We start from the raw sequence: 20,947 nt of genomic DNA on the forward strand, positions 1-20,947 counted from the left end.
CTGTGCCTCAAACACAATAGCTGCCCAGTAAGTGCAAGCACAAGGGCACAAGGTGTTCTAGGAAATAGCAGGTGCACTGGACCAGAGAAGGTGGTCAGAAAAGGTGATGTGCCAACTGAGTGTTGAAGAATAATGAAAACAGTGCCAGGTCAGCAGGGGAGATGATCTTTCCTGAGCCTGTGGTCAGCCCTGAGATGGAGCATGAGGACATTACTAGGGAAACCAGCTTGTAAACATCCATCCAGGAGGATGCCTGCACAGCCTGGAACCTGAAACATCTGTGAAGAGTTTCCGTCACCTTGGACACACACCCCCTCACTCCACGACAGCTAGGTCAGGTGAGCAGTGGGCTCCGTGAGACGCAACATCAGCTTCCAGCCAGAGCCCTTCCCCGCTGTGGCCTGGGCATCCTCGGTTAGCTCAGAGAAGGAGGGATTAACTTACCCTGAGTATCTCTATTGCTTTGCCCAAGTAAATTGCTGACACAACTCTTTTAAGATACACTTTTTAAACAGATGTGTTGTTGTTGCTGTTGTTAGCAGATCTCCACACATGACTGTCTGGAGAAGATTCCTCAAACAAGACTGCAGAGCCCACAGTCTCTTGCAGAGATAAGAGATCCATTTCCAAGCATTCTGTGACTCCAGCCCCGGTGTGTTGCTTCTGAGCTTCCAAATAGACATTTACCCTTCCTTCATCTTCTGGGCACAGGGCACACAAATATCTACCCAGAAGTAGGTACTCATGTTGATTTGACACTAACTAATGGGAAACTTGGGCTAGTTATTTACTTTCTCTGGGCCTCAGTTTCCTTAGCTTTAAAATGAGAATAATGAAAATACCTACATCACTGGTATGTTTTTGGTGGGAGTCAACAGAAACAGCATTTGTGAAAGTACTTTTCCTTAAAGGATGCGAGTGTTTTCAGAATATTAATCCCTTTTAGTTGCAGTCTTCTTTTCTTACCTTGTATCAGTAAGGTTCCTGATTAATTATCATTTGTATTTATCAATTAATTTATCAATTGTAGAATGCCAGCTGGAAATATACCTAAAATGTATTACCTTCCATTTTGTATTTCTAAAATTTTATGTACTGTGACTCAGAGTCCTAGGAACACCGAGTACCAAAGCCAGAAGAGAAAGGTAGGGGGTATGAGAGCACATACTGCATGCCAGGTAGTCCTAAGTACTCTCGAACTATACTTCCCACTACTCTTCTCAGTGGGAAAATATTATTATGAGAATACTGAGACTGAAGAGCTTACAACAATTTCCTAAGGTGACATAGCCAGTGAGTGGTAGAACTGGCACCCCAACCCAGGTCTTACTTCAAAGCCCATGATTTTAACACTGAGTCAAGCACTCATTATAAGGAAGGGAACTCAGTGTCTCATAAGGGGCATAAACTGATGGTCTACAGATGTGTTTTATTTGGTGGGGGTAGTTTGGCTTTGCTTTTGTCCTGTTTCCCCTTAGCTAGATGTGAGTACCTCTAGGCAGGGCAAGTACACTTCCCTATGACCACAGGTCTCACCATTCCTTATTGTTTACACCTACACATTTACTTTACGACTCTGGCCGCAAGACATTGTGTCTGCAACCCCTGTGATCTAGGCCAAATCTGAGTAGCTGAAATTGAGGTGCAGAGAAAGGAAGTGGCCTGTGTAAGTCATAGAAATAATGATGGTAAAGGACTGGAAGAAAGGTCGCCAGATAATCGGACCAGAGCTCACCCTATCAACTTTAACTTCCACTCCATCATTCTATGTCCACTGTAGCTTCCTTTTGATGCTCTTCATCTCCATGCAAGATTATGTCTATTTGCTCTATTTAAGAGGCTACCCTAAGAAGTCACTTGGATTTTGACCAGGATCTGAGACTTTTCCACTCAGGGACAACAGAAATATTTGGGGAAGAATGGGGTCAGAATGAAAGAGCAGAAGAAACATAGAAATTCAACATATTTGAAATTTCTAATGTGTTGTAATTTAATAAAGCAAGACTCCTACTTTGCCAATTTCCTTGTTGAAGGAAATGGCTCTTTTCAGATAGCTTGCCCTTACACAATGCTATCCAGGGCTATTAATGCTGTCGATACTTTAGCTATTTGAAACCCACATGATTAGTTCAATGTGTTCGAAATACAGGCTAATTCCAGAAAATGGCACCCTTTCCAAATCGAGGTGCAAATCAATTGACAGATGCAGCCCGAGCCTGCTCTTCTTTCTGTCCCATCATACTGTATGGGAGGCTTCCATTGCAGTAGAATCTGGAACACACCCAACAGTGAGGGGAGGTGTACACTGACGATAGACCACAGTCTCTCTAATGCCCAGGTCTGATCATGTCCTTGCTTTCCAACTGCCTCCCACCCACGGCTACCACCTCCCTACACGGAAGGCAACTTGGTGCAGTGGCAGGAGGTCCTGCAGCCTCCCATCAGGCACATCCACCACCTAGTTACGGTGTTAACTCTGTCACTTAAGTGCTACAAGTTTCAAGTCCTCACCTGTAAAGTGGGAATACTGATGTCTACCTTGCAGGGTTATTATGAAGATCAAATGATAAAATGCTTGTAAAGTTTTGGCAACTAATAGCAGTAGCCACACCAGTCAGCAAGTGTTTCCCATGGTGCCTTGTATGTTCTGCTTGCCATGTTAAGTGCTCCTGCATTGCTTCAGTTGATCCTCACAATAATGCCATGAGGAAGATGATATTATTCTCCCCATACTACAGCAAAGAAAATTAAGGGTCGTGGAGGTTAGCTAATTTGCCATGGTTCTGTGACTGTTAAGTGGCAGAGAGATTTGACCAAAATCCGTCATCTTCAGAGCCTCATATGGTGGGTGCTCATTAAACACAGCAGTGATGACGATGACAACAATGACAAAGGATGGTAATCCAATAAAATCCAACTGCCTGTGCATGGTACCCAAGGCCCCTCATGATGTGGCTTCAACCTACTTCTCCTGCCCCATTTACTGCCTTTCTACCCGCATGGTCTATCCTAGCCCAACTGAACAATTTGAAGTCCCCACATGGGCATCTTCACGTGTGCCTCTCTCTGTTGTCTGAATGTCTTGTCCCGCCCTCCTCTACCTGATCTGGCACAGACAAGTCTCTTCCTTGAAGTCTAGCTCCAGTGTCCCCATCTCTGTGTGGCTTTCTCTCCCCTCTGCCCCAAGACCCTGTGGGCAAACCTTTGTTACAGTTAGAATATCTAACTATCTTCTCCACTCGTCTGAGTACCCACCCTCAAACTCAGACTGTGTGTTACTGTGACATTGGTCTCTGAATCCCCAGTGGCACCTAGTAGGTGCTGCGTAATTATTCATAAAAGTAAATACATCACATTGGTGGCCCCAACACAGGCTGAGTTCCACCTCTGTGAAACTGGATCTGACTTCCCACCCTCTGAGTTCCTATTGTCATGCACAGAGCAAATAACCCTCTGCTAAGACATGAACGGAAGTGCAGTGGTGCTGGGACGAGAGAGCCCTCCACTACTGGTCAGAGTTCTAGCCCAGAGCCACGTCCCTACAGCAAGCCCCTCATGGCTGCTGAGCATGCCAGAAAGAAAGAGAAAAGGCCTTTCTTCTCAATTAGTTACTTCTTCCAGGGGCCAACTCAGCTCCAACAGAACTGAGCTGGACTCCACTTTTGCCTTGTGCTTAGTACAGCAACATTCACAATAAAATTCCTACAGTCCAATTTTAATACTGGAGATGATACAAGAGGAAAAAAAATCAGCTGGATTATTTGTTTCCAAGAGCAGCTCGCACTGGTAGCGTTTTGCAGAGGGAAAAACCCCCTCTTGGTCATGAACAGAACAAATTTAATGTGGCCACAATTAGAAATAAACCAGACAACCCATGTAAGTAGTTAAGTTGCTGCTTCTAAAATGATATCTGTACCTTGGAAAGCTATCAATTTCTCATCCATAAGGTAGGAAGAGCATCCGAGGGATGTAAAGTGGGTAAGAGCATAGGGATGCTGGGAATCACCAGGCCCACCTGAAGGGAGATGTGGGGGACCTCACAGTCCATCTTTTTAGTAACACTGCCATCTACTGAAACTTCCAGCTGCTTCCTCTGCCCCAAAACCTGCAGTCCTTCAGTCAGTCTCATTTCAGCATTTTCTTGTGTGTGTCTCATTTCTCATTTGATTTACTATTCTGTTTGTTGTTATGAGGTTTCCCACCGACTCCCCCACCTTTCAGAAGTTAATTACTATAATTACCCAACTTTTAATAGCTGCTGATTTGGCATCTGCAGAAAATTTTTGAGAAAATGTACCACTACATTTCATTTGCATATTTGAGAGACAGTGCGTGAGAGTTAGACTTTTCCTCAATTACTTATTGTGACCTGAATAGAGAAAAAGAATCCTACCAAGTGGAAGCCTCATTTGCATACTTAATTTGTCCAATTACCATCACAGGATGAGGGAAAGTTCCTCCCCACACACTGATGTGACAACTCATGGCGTTTATCTGAAACTGGGGCTCATCCACAGAGTCTTCATGCACTAGGAAGCGGAAGGACAGGCCACTGTCTGCTCTGCATCACTTCGTCAGTCATCCTCATGGTGGAGTTTTGCACAATGTGTTTATCAGCAACCGTTTGACTGCTAAGACCACCCAAACCACTGGCTTGGTTGTTCTCACTGCAAGTGCATTGCAGGGTATGAAATACAGCTAAGGAAGCCAGGCTTCCTCACAATAAGGTGATAGCCCCTGGAAAAGTGTGCAACGCCAAGATGCATGACCTTGCATTCTGCAAGAGCTGCAGAGATGAGAGATCTATTCATCAAACATGTCTTGACCTTGAGCCTGGGAGTGAGTTTTAGATCTCCCCTCAACACCTCCATGATTTTAGGAAGTTACACAACTTTCCTGAGCTTCAAGCACCTGCAAAACGGGGAGATTCTCATTTTAATGAGCTGTTATGAACACTGATTAATGTTCCTGGAATAGAAGTAACGCTCAATGTGTATTAGTTTCCAATATGCTCCAGGCAGAACCTGTCCTGAATACTAAGGTAAAGAAAGTAAAGCCAGTTAAATGCTCAAAAAGAAAAAAAAAAAAAAAAAAAAGAAAGTAAGGTCCCAGGCTTTAGATAACCAAAAGACTCGAAGACATTTGATTTAGGGGTCAAATAATTTTATCCGTCAGTTAGATGCCTAAGGCAAGTGTGGTGGCTGGTCTTTAAAGATGGCCCCCAACAATTCCCCCTCTCCTGTACACGCAAGCCACCCCTCACATCAGTAAAGGAGACATAGGTCCCTTCTCGTTGAGTCTAAGCTGAACCTGTGACTCACTTTGACCAACAGAATGCCATGGAAGTAATGCTGGCTTGTTCCAGGCAAAAGCCTCCAGAAGGCTCGGCACCTTCTGTTCTTGTGCTTTTGGGAGCCCTGAGCTGCTACGTGGCCTGCCAGAGAATCCAGGTGGAGGTATACAGGTAGAAGCCAGACAGTGAGGGCTACATGGAGGAGAAGTCAGGCCCTACCCAAGGCCCCAGACATCTGACCCCGTTGGGCCAGCCTAGGAGCCTCTCACCATTTGAGCCAGCTTGAGAGGTGCCAGCTCTGTGAGTGGAGAACCCATCTTGATGCCCAGCTGATACCATGTGGAGCAGACAGAAGCTGTCCCTGTGGTGCCTGTCTAAACTCCTGACCCACAGAACCACGAGAAAGAACGAGACCATTATTGCTAACTTGGCAGCACTTTGTAATACAGCGATAGATAACTAAAGGAGCAATCAAACCCATTTTAGCCCAGGCTACTGCTGTTCCATAAATGTTGAAAGATATAAAGTGCATTCCATTTCACTATTAGATGCATCCTTACTCACTGGTTTGATAATCACTTTATCATCAGTTTCCAGCAGAGGATCAGGAACCAGATAAAGGAATCCAGTTACAAAGAGACATGTAGACATGGAATTGAGTTAGTCCTTTTTTAACTCCTGTACCTACTGCTACAGAATTTCCTAAGTAAAAACAGTCCCTTCCCTACACATCAAGGCTTTTGTTCCTCCACTCCACTTCTCACCGATTTCGGAGGATTTGCAATATTTTTACTAAGCCATTGTCATTTTCAATGATTAATAACACCCCTATAGTTGACCCTTGAACAACACAGGTTTACACTGCACAGGTCCACTTATGCATGGATTTTTTTAAATAATATAAGACCTGTATTTTCATTTTACAGATCTTTAAGTTTAACTGAGTGTAGGGAAAAGTTTATGTTCAATTAGAGATCACAATATGTGGAATCAAAACTAGTCCTGATTCTATCCAAACTTTTTCACCTTCCTGTCCTTGGGTGAGTCATTTATCAACTCCTTTGTTTCTGAGGCAGAGATAGTAGTACACTGTGTGAGGGTCAGCACCCTTAACCCCCAGGTTGTTCAAGGGTCAATTTCTTCTTAAAACATATCATCTCCTTTTTAATTCCAGGACAAAACAAAGCTGGACCCGCACGCCCGTGAGCCCCCATTCTCCTACAGAAGCCACTGCTGTGCAGGGGAAAGACCGTAAGAACTGCCACCAGGTAGGGCCACATTTAATACCAGGTCCACCAACTCAGAATCCTTAAAAGGCATGTATACTGTCTGAGACTCGGTTTCCCCACTGGCTAAAATGGAAACAATGATACTCCCCACCAAACATCTATGAGGGTAAATAATCAGTGAAAGGGTGTGGCACCGTGCCTGGTACATGGTAGCTGCTCAATTCAAGTAATTTCCTTTCGTCTGCTGCTAATTCAAGAGCGTATTTTCCAGGGCTTCCTCAACTTCGAGTTTCTTTCTCAGAACCTCTAGAGAACATACTCTCTAAATTGAGAGCACTTCCTGAGAATCTGCCTCGTTCTGTTGCTTTCGCCGGTACAAGCGCGCCTCGCTGCAGTGGGGCCGTCAGTGCTGCCAGGACAGGAGCTAAGAGCCACCTTGACGCCCCCCTCTTCCCGCTTCCTGCACCCCGTTCATCTCAGGGCCTTGATTCTATCTCCCAACAGGTCTCTTGACTCCTTGCTCTACACACTTTCCCACAAACGCCACCGTAATCAAGCTACCACCATGTGCTACCAGACTGTGGACATGGCTTCCTAACTGCTGTCCCCATTCTCTTCCACACAGCCCCACTCCCAGGCCACCCTCCATGCAACAAGAGAGATTTTTAATACAAAAACCTGATGATGTCCCCCTCCATTCACTTGAGAGAGACTTCGTGTGCCCTTGGGATAAAACCCCATGCTTGTCAGGGCGGCAGCCTTCCTCCGCCTGCCCCATCGGGCACATTTCCAGCTCTCCCGCTTTTCTCCCACCCCAGACACCTGCAGCAGGCTCCTTCCCACCTGCTTAATTGCTACTCATCTTTCAGGGCTCTGCTTCAATGTCACCATCTAAGAGATGGCTTCCCTGACATCCACACCTTCATCTAAATTAGATTTAATTAGGTCTTCCCCCCCACTTCCATTCCCATTATTCTCTGTCAGCACCCATTTTTTCCCCTTAATATCACTTGTGACAATTTGTAATTGTATATTCATTTGTGAGCTTATTTACTTAGTCTGTCTGCCCCACCACCACCTCCCAGGCCCCACCACAGATGTGGGCTGCTTGGACAGTGCTCAGTTCTCATCCTGTTAGCCCTGCATGTCCTACATAGAGCGCCGAGCCAGGGTCACAGCCAATATCCAAGCAATGGATAAATTAATGGGGAGCAGAGGACTTCTGGTCCCACCAATGCCCAGCACTATATGTAGTACTTATATGGGACTTGCCTCATGAAGGCAAGTCCCATATAAATAAAATCATTTCATTCAGTTTTTGTTTGGCTGTTGTTTTTAGAAGGTCACATCACCAACAGGAACAATCTGTTTTGAGTGGCCATGGAAGGGTGGGTAGAACTCAATCAAGGGTCTCAGACCCACTGATACTCCCCTGCAGGAGGCACTTCATGAAGGAGGCTCTGTTCATACAGGGGACTGGAGGCAAAGGCAAAAAGGGAAAGGGAGTCTCTGGCCAGAGGAGCTTAAAAGATCAGTCACGTGAAAAAGACAAACTCATGTGTTCACAACAAGTACCTGAGGGTGATCTTCATGGTACAACTGAGGCAGCAGCCTCACCATGATGCACAGGATCCCGGGGTGCATGATCACAGCATCACCTTCATCCGTCCTGCAGAGAGAGGGAAGCAGGACATCAGACTTAAGCCTTCTCTTCTGCTTTCCACAGAACTTTCTGGATCTTTCTAAGACAGGCCATGATATATAACTGCAGCCTACCACTTAATTATATGACCTTGAACTAATTAATCTGAGCCTAACTTCCCCCAACTGCACAATGGAGCTAACAATGCCATACTTTCCGCGTAGAGTCATAGAATAATGCCGCTGTGTACTAAGGCACAGTGCCCGGCACAGAGCAGATGCTTAACGGAAGTTAGTTCCCTGGGCCTCTACCCTCTCTCCAGATATGTGGGAGGTGGAGAAGCTCTCATTTTATATCAAACAAACACACACAGGACCATGTCTGGATCCCTTCAAGATGGTGTAAGCACACTCTACTCTGTCCTACCCACTGAATTAAACTAAAAACCCAGATAGAACACATAAGCAGCTCTCTGAGGACTCTGAAAAGTAAACGGTAGCAAAGCAGGAAACCAAACCCAAAGCACCATGCAACCGGTAACATGTTTCCTGGGGCTTCCCCCTCCAGCATCTCCCGGAATGGGCTTACAAGGAGTAAGAACCGTGCACCACGTGTGGACAGGACAGACACAGCCTCCAAGAGAAGGCTCTATTTCTAGTCTAAGGAGTGGGGAAAGAGGCTCCAACAGGGCCCAGAGCATGGAGGAAAATTCCTGGAATTTTCTTTGTTGGGTTTCTCCATTCTTTCTCACCTCAGCCTCCAAGATACCACACAGCAGCAGCAGTGACCAGGCAGGCATCTGAAATTCTCAGGGAGGGGAACCCTTCTCTCTGACCAGAGGAACTCTGGTCCCAAGAGTCGGGCAAAATCCCCAATGTTTTTGTCTCTCTTTTTGCTCTCCCTGCTTGGCCCCAGAGACAGATGCAATGGTGGGAAGTGCATGGCAGAGCAGAGAAACTAAAGCTCCAGCTTTCCAGACAGAGGAGAAGGAAGGGATCCCAGGGAGCTAGAAAGTGTTGGGAAGATGATGAAGAGGAGGAGACCTAAGAAAGTGAAACCATTAAGTTGTGTATCAACCTCTGAGCTCAATTCTGAGCTGCACATGTGTGGATCTGACCCTAAACCACATTCCAAAGGCTTTGAGAACTGCTCAGGAAGAAGTCTGAAAAAGTTTTAAAAATTGAAAAACCACTCCCTAAGCTAGCAAAGACAGAAAAAGACACAAATTACCAACATCAGAAATGAAAGAGAGAATACCACTACACACCCCACAGAAAGGAAAAGAAAATACTACAAATAACTCTGTGCACACAAATCTGACAACTTAGATAAAATGGACCAGTTCCCTTAAAGTCACAAACTACCAAAAGTAAGCAAGAAGAAATAAATAACCAGGACAGTTTATAGCTACCACAAAGACTGAATATGTAGTTTAAAACCTTTCCACAGAGAAAACTCCAGCCTCAGATGTTTCCACTGGTGAATTCTACCATACATTTAAAAGATAACACCAATTCTAAACAACTTCTTTCAAAATATACAAGAGAACACTTCCCAATGCATTTTATGAGACCAGAATTACTCTGATATCAAAAGCAGACAAAGCCAGTATAAGAAAAGAAAACTACCTGCCAACATGTCTTAGAAAAATAGGTGCAAAAATCCTCAATAAACTACAGGAAATCAAATATAACTATATATAAAATAAATAAGGCACTACAACCGATTTGCCTTATCCCACAAATGCAAGGCTGGTTCACTATTCAAATATCAGCCAAGGCAGGGACTTCCCTGGTGACACAGTGGTTAAAAATCCGCCTGCCAATGAAGGGGACTCAGGTTCGAGACCTGGTCTGGGAAGATCCCACATGCCGCGGAGCAACTAAGCCTGTGAGCCACAACTACTGAGGCCCGCATACCTAGAGCCCATGCTCCACAACAAAGAGAAGCCACCACAATGAAAAGCCCGTGCACCGCAATGAAGAGTAGCCCCTACTCACCACAACTAGAGAAAGCCTGCACGCAGCAACGAAGACCCAATGCAGCCAAAAAATAAATAAATAAATAAATAATAAAATTAAGGACTAGAAAGTTGGTTCAAGATGGCAGAGTAGAAGGACGTGCGCTCACTCCCTCTTGTGAGAGCACTGGAATCACAACTAACTGCTGAACAATCATCGACAGGAAGACACTGGAACTCACCAAAAAAGAAACCCCACATCCAGAGACAAAGGAGAAGCTGCAATGAGATGGCAGGAGGGGCGCAATCACAATAAAATCAAATCCCATAACTGCTGGGTGGGTGACTCACAAACTGGAGAACACTTATACCACAGAAGTCCACCCACTGGAGTGAAGGTTCTGAGCCCCACGTCAGGCTTCCCAACCTGGGGCTCTGGCAACAGGAGGAGGAATTCCCAGAGAATCAGACTGTGAAGGCTAGCGGGATTTGATTGCAGGACTTCAACAGGACTGGGGGAAACAGAGACTCCACTCCTGGGGGGCATGCACAAAGTAGTGTGCGCATCAGGACCTAGGGGGAAGGAGCAGTGACCCCACTGGAGACGGAACCAGACCTACCTGCTAGTGTTGGAGGATCTCCTGCAGAGGCGGGACGTGGCTGTGGCTCACCACGGGGACAAGGACACTGGCAGCAGAAGCTCTGGGAACTACTCCATGAGCCCTCCCAGAGTCTGCCATTAGCCCCACCGAAGAGCCTGTAGCCTCCAGTGCTGGGTTGCCTCAGGCCAAACAACCAACAGGGAGGGAACTCAGCCCCACCCATCATCAAACAAGCAGATTAAACTGTTACTGAGCTCTGCCCACCAGAGCAACACCCAGCTCTACCCACCACCAGTCCCTCTCATCAGGAAGCTTGCACAAGCCTCTTAGATAGCCTCATCCACCAGAGGGCAGATAGCAGAAGCAAGAAGAATTACAATCCTGCAGCCTGTGGAAGGAAAACCACAGTCACAGAAAGATCGAAAAAATGAAAAGGCAGAGGACTATGTACAAGATAAAACGCCAGAAAAACAACTAAATGAAGAGGAGATAGGCAACCTTCCGCCAAAAGAATTCAGAATAATGATAGTGAAGATGATCCAGGACCTCAGAAACAGAATGGAGGCACAGATCGAGAAGATGCAAGAAATGTTTAACAAAGACCTAGAAGAATTAAAGAACAAACAAACAGAGATGAACAATACAATAACTGAAACGAAAAATACACTAGAAGGAATCAATAGCAGAATAACTGAGACAGAAGAACGCATAAGTGACCTGGGAGACAGAATAGTGGAATTCACTGCCACTGAGCAGAATAAAGAAAAAAAAGTGAAAAGAAATGAAGACAGCCTAAGAGACCTCTGGGACAACATTAAACACAACAACATTTGCATTATAGGGGTCCCAGGAGGAGAAGAGAGAGAGAAAGAACCTGGGGAAATTTTTGAAGAGATTATAGTCGAAAACATCCCTAACGTAGGAAAGGAAATAGCCACGCAAGTCCAGGAATCACAGAGAGTCCCAGGCAGGAGAAACCCAAGGAGAAACACGCCGATTAAGAACAAGACAAGGATGTCCCCTCTCACCATTCCTATTCAACATCATGCTGGAAAAACAGATTGGAAAGGAATGTATAAAACTGTCACTATTCACAGACAACACGATTGTCTACATAGAAAATCCCAAGCAATTACAAAAAAAAAAAACTCCTAGAACTAATAAGTGAATTAGCATGACCTCTGGATACACAGTTACATATAGAAATTAATCATATTCCTATATACTAGAAGTAAACAATTGGGAAATGAAACACTTAAAATACCTTTTAAAATAGTGCTCCAAAAAAACATTAAACACATAAGTATAAATCTATAAAAAATGTTCTGGCTCTGTATGTTGAATACTATAGACCTTGATTTTTTTAAAAAAAATCATAGATCTATTGAATATACAAATGGAAAAACATTCTATGTTTATGGATTGGAAGACTCAAAAAAGTTAAGGTTTCAATTCTCCCCAAATTCATCTATAGATACAGTGCAATTCCAATCAAAATCCCAGCAGGATTTTTTGTAAATATAGGCAAACTTATCATTAAATTTCAATCTGTGAATGACACTTTAAAAGTAAAAAGACAAACCATAGACTGGGAGAAAATATTTGCATCTGTACAATGGAATACTACTCAGCAATAAAAATGTATGAACTACTGATACAACAAATTGGATGGATCTCAAAGGCCTTATGCTGAGTTTAAAAAGCTAGCCTCAAAAGACTACACACTTGTACTTGTAGTTATATGTTATTCTGACAAAGACAAAACTATAGGAATAGAGCAGTGGTTGCCTGGGTTTAGGAATTGAGAAAGGGTTTCATTATGAAGGGACAACATTCAGGAACTATTTGAGGGGGTGGGACTGTTTGTCCTGTATCCTGATTGTGGTGATGGTCACATGACTCTGCACATGAATTAAAACCCATAGAACTCTACACCAAGAAAGGGACTTTTACTGTATGTTAATTGGAAAAATAATAATAATAAAGAAAGAAAAAGTCACGAGACTAATCCCAATCACAAACACTTGATTTTCAAACATCCTGCCTCTAGCACTGAATTTTCCACCCACAGTGAGACTGTTCTTGGCACCACCAGCCCTGAAGAATGGCTAAGGTGCCAGGAGTGCTTCTAACATTTGGTGTTAATTTATCCAATTCAATTGAACAAATATTTATCGACCTAAGTATTTTCCTGGCATTTTGGATACATCTATAAATTAAACAAAGTAAAACCCATACCTGATATGTAAGAAGAAGGGTAGAGACAGTAAAGGTAAACATAATAGATAAATTATAAATAATAAAAATTATTGTTGTTATATAATTTATACTATACTATATATAGTATTGTATAATATGTATCATATATTATTATAACATAGTATATTAATGTAATAAAATAATGAATAAGCAAATTATATATTATGAAGAAAGGTGATAAATATTACTGCAAAAAAAAATTAAAGCAGAGAAAGAATCAAGAGCGCTAGGGTGTAAGAAGGAAACAATTTACAATTTTAATTTGGGTGGCAGGGTTGGCTTGTTTGAAAAGGTAACATTTGGGTGGACTTGAAAAAAGGGATGCAGATATCCAGGGGGAAAGCATTTTAAGCAAAGGGAATAGCCAGTGCAAAAGCCCCCAGAGTGGGAGTATGTCTGGCATGTTCAGGGAACAGCAAGGAAGCCTGTATTATTACTCTGATCTAAAGCCACACAAAGAAAAGAAGAGACCAATATCCCTCATCAGTATATATGCAAAAATCCTCAACAAAAAACTAGCAAACCAAATCCAACAGCATATTTAAAGGATTATATACCATGATTAAGATCCCAGGAATGCAAGAGTGGTTCAACATAAAAAAAACCAATCAATGCAATACATCACATTAACAAACAAAGGAAAAAAACCAATCACCTCAACTGATACGGAAAAAAACATTTGACAATATTCAATACCCTTCCATGATTTAAAAAAATGCTTGCGGGACTTCCCTGGTGGCGCAGTGGTTAAGAATCTGCCTGCCAATGCAGGGAACATGGGTTCGAGCCCTGGTCTGGGAAGATCCCACATGCTGAGGAGCAACTAAGCCCGTGCGCCACAATTACTGAGCCTGTGCTCTAGAGCCTGCGAGCCACAACTACTGAGCCTGCGAGCCACAAGTACTGAAGCCTGTGCACCTAGAGCCCATGCTCTGCAACATGAGAAGCCACCGCAATGAGAAGCCCGCACACCGCAGTGAAGAGTAGCCCCTGCTCGCTGCAACTAGAGAAAGCCCGTGAGCAGCAATGAAGAGCCAACACAGCCAAAAATAAATAAATTAATTAATTTAAAAAAATGCTTGACCCACTGCCCTCTCCACCTTCTCCAGACCCACACTGTGGATTGGCTGGCCTAGAAGGATGTCATCCTTCCCAGGTAGCAGGATCTGGTAAACACCAGAGAAGGTCTGCATGATTAACCACAACCACAGCTGCCATTTATTGAGCTCCACTGTAGAGAGAGAGAGAGAGAGTGTGTGTGCGTGTGTGTGTGTGTGTATGTGTATGCTGTGTGCGTGGGGTGTGTGTGTGTCACACGTGCTGCGAAGGGGGTAGTGTGTTATGTTTCATAGAGATTAAATATTCTGTATCTTGGGAATCTCATTATATATTTTGGGATTTATATAATACATATCTTCTATTTTGTGAAAAATGTTACTTAATCGTAGTTACATAGATTACCTAATGCTTGTGAAAGCAAAGCACAGCATTTGGCAAACAAGTGCTCAGTAAACAGCAGCTGTGACCATTATCTAACTAACACCATTATCATCTCCAGTCCTCACCGCACAACACCCCTCAATGTGGATACTCTTGTTATCCCCGCATTTGAATTGGGAAATCAAAGCTCAGTGAGATAAAAAGGCCCAAGGAACACTAAGGTGTAGAGCACACAGGCCTGAGTCTAAGGCCCACAGCCTCTGTCTTCCTTCTGGAGACCAGAGCCCACTGTGTATGGACAGGTCTAAGCCAAGTTGCATGCCCAAGGGGATGCCAAGTGTCAGTGGTGGGCATGGATGAGCACCCCGTCCACCATGCCCAGCCCCCTGCCTTGTCCTTTACCCCACAGACTCTCTAAGGAGAGGCTGGGGTTTCACTTCCTCTTTTCTAACCATTAGAGAAGGTCAAGGGTGATGTATTTCTTTTAATGACCGAAAAATTACTCTATTTATGAAATCTGATTCTTGTACATTTAAAAATTACTCATTGTGAAACCAGGATGACATTTGACACAGGAGTTATCTGTAAAGAATCAGGCCTGATGCCATCTACAAGTTAGAGCCCAAATCTTAAACTTCAGTCTATTGTGGCAGAACATTTAGCAAATCATCACTATTACTGTGGAAACATCCAGAAAAAAGCAGGACAAATACACACACACACATACACACACACACACACACACACACACGTACACACACATACACAGAAGCACACACAGAGGCTTTGGGGGTAGACCTGAGTTCAAAGTTTTGCTCCATCACTTACTAGTTGTTAACTTTCAACCATGTTTCTTATCCTCTCTCAGCCTCCATTTCTTTATTGGTAAAATGCTAGAATTTGAGAGGGAATTAAATGAAAATAAGTCATCGGTGTTCAGTCCCCAGAGACATTCAACAAATGACTATTGCTTTTCATCAGCTAATACCACTTACTAAATGTTTTTGATGCTGACAAATACTTCCCTGCCCTCTAAAAGCTGGTAGGATAAGTAGAACAAGGTTCAACACTGAGATCCTAAGTTAAGCTGCATGCTGTCCAGATGGCCAAGACAGAGGCCTCCTCCGAGAACCCTCTGCCCCTGGAATAGAGAGATCAGGGGACCTCAGAAAGAGAATTCTCCCAAGACAAAGCAAGAAGAGAAAGGCCTGGAATCTGACCAAGGCCTAGCTACAAAGGGCAGCTGCAGCCTCACCGAGGCATTCCTGTGTCTGCAGAAAGGCAGGATGGCCAGAATAAGGATGGGCTGCATGGAGTCTGGGAAAAGGAAAATCTTGGAGCAAGACTCACAGTTAAAAACCATCAACCACACAAAGAAACAAGGAAACTTCAGTTTAAAATACACATTAAAAAAAAATAGCTCTTTACTGTTTACAGGAAAAATACCTAAAGCATGAGGACCCAGAAAGTTTAAAGAATAAAAATTCAGGCACATACTAACCAAAAGAACACTGGTGTAGCCTTATTATTATTAGATAAAGTTGTTATGTTCTAATGGAGATTAAGAAGGTCATCATATAATGATAAAAACTTTGATACCTCTAGATGATGGAAAAATTATAAATGTGTGTGATTCTAATAGCCTCAGATATATGTAAGGCAAAAGTTAACAGATTTTGGGACTTACCTGGTGGTGCAGTGGTTAAGAATCCGCCTGCCAATGCAGGGGGCATGGGTTCAATCCCTGGTCCGGGAAGATCCCACATGTCGCGGAGCAAATAAGCCCGTGAGCCCCAATTACTGAGCCTATGCTCTAGAGCCTGCAAGCCACAACTAATGAGCCCATGCGCCACAACTACTGAAGCCTGCACACCTAGAGCCCATGCTCCACAGTAAGAGAAGCCACCGCAATGAGAAGCCCGCACAGCGCAATGAAGAGTAGCCCCTGCTCTCTGCAACTAGAGAAAGCCGAGGCACAGCAATGAAGACCCAACGCAGCCAAAAATAAATAAATAAATAAATAAATAAATAAATTTATTTTTTAAAAAATTAACAGATATTAATAAATCTATCATTATAATGAAAGATATTTAACATATCTTAGTAGCTGATATGCCAACAATCTTAAAATCTGAACAATTGACAAATTTCATCTAGAGGACATAAATAGAGCATTGAACCTAACAACTGGAAAATGTGTATTATTTTCAAGCACACAGGAATATTTATGAAAATTTACCACACTGGGGACACAAAGTCAAGCTCAACTAATTTCAAAGGATTAGCATCATACAGTCCACTTTGTTTCAAGATGACAAAGTTAGAAGTCAATAACAAAAAGATGATCAAAAATACTCTAACTTTGGAAATTTATAATTCAAATAAGATTCAAGAGTAAAACTGTAAGTCATAAGGGAAATTAGAAAATATTTAGCAGTAAATTATATTGAAAATTTGACATAATAAAACTTGTGTGATGGAACTAAAGTAATAGTTACAAGGAAATTTATATTTAAAAAGAGGACTTAAAATTGGTCTCGTAACAATTAAATTAAGACAAAGAATACTAGAATAAATCCAAAGAAAGTGGAGGAAATAATAAGAACAAAAAAAGAAACAGAAAATCGATGTATGAGACAGGAAAAGCTGAACGTTGGTTCACAGACACATTAAAAAATTAACCTCTGCCAAGAACGCTGGGGTGCTGCAGGCAAAAGAGAAAGAATACACAAATGATAGTGTTAGGAATAAAGAGTTAAAAGGATATTGTGAATAGCCTTACGCCAATAAATTAAAACAGGTGAAATGAGAACAATAAATTTGAAAAATAACTTACTATGAATCATGCAAGAATAAATTGAAATTTATTCTCACAAAAATAAATCTTTGCAGAGGTGACATCAACACCTTGATGGTGTGAAAAGCTCCCTTTGTCTCTCCCCTTCAGTCTACAACTAGTAAAACATTCCTAACTCCAGAAAGCTTCCTCTGCCCAACACAGCAGGATGCTGGAGAGATCCATACATCTGTACATCTGAAGGTGGGTGAATTGGGACATACAGAGGAGGCAGAACCAAGGACTAGCAGAGGCAGTGCTGGGATCCTGGCCCCTGGCCACAGCGGCTGAGTCTGCAGCCCCAGCGAACCTGGTAGCAGCAACAGAGGTGGCACATGACACCTAGGCCTCCCAGCCACAATGGCACCCATAGCCACAGGGAGCCAGACAGCAGCGGTGGCAGGACCCATGACCCTGGTCCCTCCAGCCAAAGCAGCACCCGCAACTCCAGCCTCCCCCCACTCCCACCAATGACAGCAGCACCCCCCAACCCAACAACCCTGGAGGCAGCAAAGGTGCCCATGACCCTGGTTTCCCCTTCCCCACTGTGGCAGCAGTGCTCGTGACCCAGGTGTCCCCAGACATGGTAGAGGTGCCTGCCATCCCAGTGTCCCAGGCGGAAATGCCAGTGACAGCAGCAACACTGGCAGCAGCAAGGCACAAGCAGTGGCAATGAGGACACCAGGGACACCTCTGGCAGAGGTGCTGGAGGGTGGAAAATGCTGTTCTCAAATATAGCCGGAGGCCACTCAAGAGAAACAAAAACTTGGGCTATAGCACCACCTACTGAAAAACAAAAAGAAAGGCCTTTAATTAAGAACTCGAACTGTTAGAATCAAAGCAAAAAAACTTTACCTAAATAAGAAAGGAGTTTGCTCCTTCAAATGCACCAGCAGAGGAACAACTCATCAAGGACCATGAAAACACAGTATCACAAAAAGAAAATAACAATTCAGTAAAACTTAAAGTCACAGAAGATTGTGATCTAACTGATAGAGAATTCAAAATAGCTGTCATGAAGAAATTCAATTAGCTACAAGAAAACTCAGAAAAGCAGTTCAATGAGCTAAAGAGTAAAATTAATAAACAGAGGAATACTTTACCAAAGAGACTGGAACTCTAAAAAAGAACTAAATGGGAAATTCTGGAGCTGGAGAACTCAATAAATGAGAGAAAGAATGGATTAGAAAGCATTGGAAATAGAGCAGACCATATGGAAGAGAGAATTAGTGAGCTTGAAGTTAGAAATCTAGAAATGATTCAGGTAGAAGAAGAGAGAGAAGTAAGAGTTTTTAATAAAGAAACTCTACAAGAACTATCCAACTTGATTAGAAAAGGCAACATAAGGATAATGGGTATCCTAGAATGAGAAGAGAGCTTATTTAAAGAAACAACAGCTGAGAGCTTTCCAAACCTGGGAAGAAACTGGATATACAAGTCCACAAAACTAATAGGACACCCAATTATCTCAATACAAAAAGATCTTCTCCAAGACACATTATATTAAAACTGTCAAAAGTCAATGATAAAGAATTTTAAAGACAATCAGGAAAAAAAAAAAAGACAGTAACCTACAAGTTACCCCCATTAGGCTATCAGCAGATTCCTCAGCAGAAACTCTATGGACCAGGAGAGAGTGGAATGACATACTCAAAATATTGAAAGATAAAAACTGTCAACCAAGAATACTCTACCCAGCAAAGTTATCCTTCAGATATGAAAAAGAAATAAAGTCTTTCCCAAACAAACAAAAGCTGAGGGAGTTCATCACTACTAGACCTGCCTTATAAGAAATGCTGAAAGGAGCTCTTCTACCTGAAACAAAAAGGTAAAAGTACAAAAAACTTTGAGTAGGTAATAAACAGAAAGAATCAGAAAATTGCAACTCTTTACCAGAATAAGTTGTTAAACAATTATAGCATAAAGGTTAAAGGGGGGGAAAAAGCATTAAAAACAACTATAGCTACTTCAATTTGGTAATAAACTCACAACATAAAAAGGGATAATTTGTGGAAACAAACATAAAAGGGGAAGAAGACAAGGACAAAATCTGTATAGGCAAATGAAGATGAGACACTTTCAGCAGAAAAAGAACTATGTAATCTATGAGACAGTTTATACAAACCTCATGGTAACCACAAAACTAAAATCTAGAGCAGAGAAATGAAACATAAAAAAGAGGAAACTTAGAAAAATATCATATAAAACCACCAAATTAAAATGACAGAAAATCAAGGAAAAAGAAACAATGAAAATACAGACCAACCAGAAAACAAAAGATAAAATGGCAGTACTGAGTCTTCATATACCAATAATCACCCTAAATGTAAATGGATTGAATTCACCAATCAAAAGACACAGAGTAGCTGAACAGACTTAAAAACAAGACCCAACTATATGCTGTCTCCAGGAGACTCATCTCAGCTCTAAAGACAAATATAGGCTCAAAGTAAAGATATGGAAAATGATACTCTAAGCAAATGGCAGCCAAAAAAAAAAAAAAAAAAAAAACAGGTGTAGCCATACTCGTATCAGACAAAACAGACTTCGAGCCAAAAAAGATAAGAGACAAAGATAGACATTATTTAAAGGGGATAATCCATCAAGCAGACATAACAACTATTAATGTATTTGCACCTAATGTAGGAACACCAAAATATATAAAGCAATTTTAACAAACCTAAAGGAAGAAATTGACAGCAACACAATAATAGTAGGGGACTTTAATACCCCACTTACATCAATGGATAGATTACTCAGACAGAAATTCAACAAGGAAACACGGGCCTTAAGTGAAACTTTAGAGCAGATGGACTTAAATGAATACAGAACATCCCATCCAAACTCAGCAGAATATACATTCTTTTCAGGTGCACATAGAAATTCTCAAGGATAGACCATATGTTGGGACACAGATCTCAATAAATTTAAGAAGAATGAAATCATATCAAGCATCTTTTCCAATCACATCTGTATGAAACTAGAAATCAACTACAAGAAGAAAGCTGGAAAAATCACAAATATGCGGTATCAAAATCTGTGTGATGCAGCAAAAACAGTTCTAAGAGGGAAGTTTATAGCAACACAGTCCTACCTCAAGAAATAAGAAAAATCTCAAGAAACAATCTAAACTTACACCTAAAGGAACTAGAAAAAAAAGAACAAACAAAGCCCAAAGTCAGCAGAAGGAAGGAAATAATAACAACCATAGTGGAAATAAATGAAATAGAGACTAAAAACACAATAGTATGAAACTAAGACATGGTTCTTTGAAAAGATAAACAAAATTGACAAACTTTTAGCTAGACTCACCAAGATAAAGACAGAGAAGGCTCAAATAAATAAAATCAGAAACAAAAAGGAAGTTACAACAGATATCACAGAAATACAAAGGATTTTAAGAGAGTACTCTGAACTGCTACACACCAACAAATTGGACAACCTACAAGAAATGGATAAAATCTTAGAATCACACAACTTTCCAAGACTGATTCATGAAGAAACAGAAAATCTGAATAAACTGATCACTACTAAGGAGATTGAAACAGTAATAAAAAATATCACAAAAAACAGAAGTCCAGGACCAGACAAATTCAGTGGTGAATTCTACCATTCAAAGAAGAATGTCAGACTCTTCCAAAAAACTGAAGACAAGGGAATGCTTCCTAACATATTTTATGAGGCCA

General features: G+C 42.1%; 1 protein-coding gene across 2 annotated transcripts in view; it reads right to left on the reverse strand.

Moving 5' to 3' along the window:
* WDFY4 (WDFY family member 4) overlaps window positions 1–20,947 on the reverse strand; it is a 252,587-nt gene that overhangs the window by 197,494 nt on the left and 34,146 nt on the right. For both annotated transcript variants that reach the window (XM_059899978.1, XM_059899979.1), the window contains exon 12: window positions 8,098–8,191. In XM_059899978.1, coding sequence (XP_059755961.1) covers window positions 8,098–8,191 — 94 coding nt within the window. The remainder of the gene's footprint in view (window positions 1–8,097; window positions 8,192–20,947) is intronic.

Source organism: Balaenoptera ricei, chromosome 16 (genome assembly GCF_028023285.1).
Source record: "Balaenoptera ricei isolate mBalRic1 chromosome 16, mBalRic1.hap2, whole genome shotgun sequence".
In the NCBI taxonomy this organism is placed as follows: domain Eukaryota; kingdom Metazoa; phylum Chordata; class Mammalia; order Artiodactyla; family Balaenopteridae; genus Balaenoptera; species Balaenoptera ricei.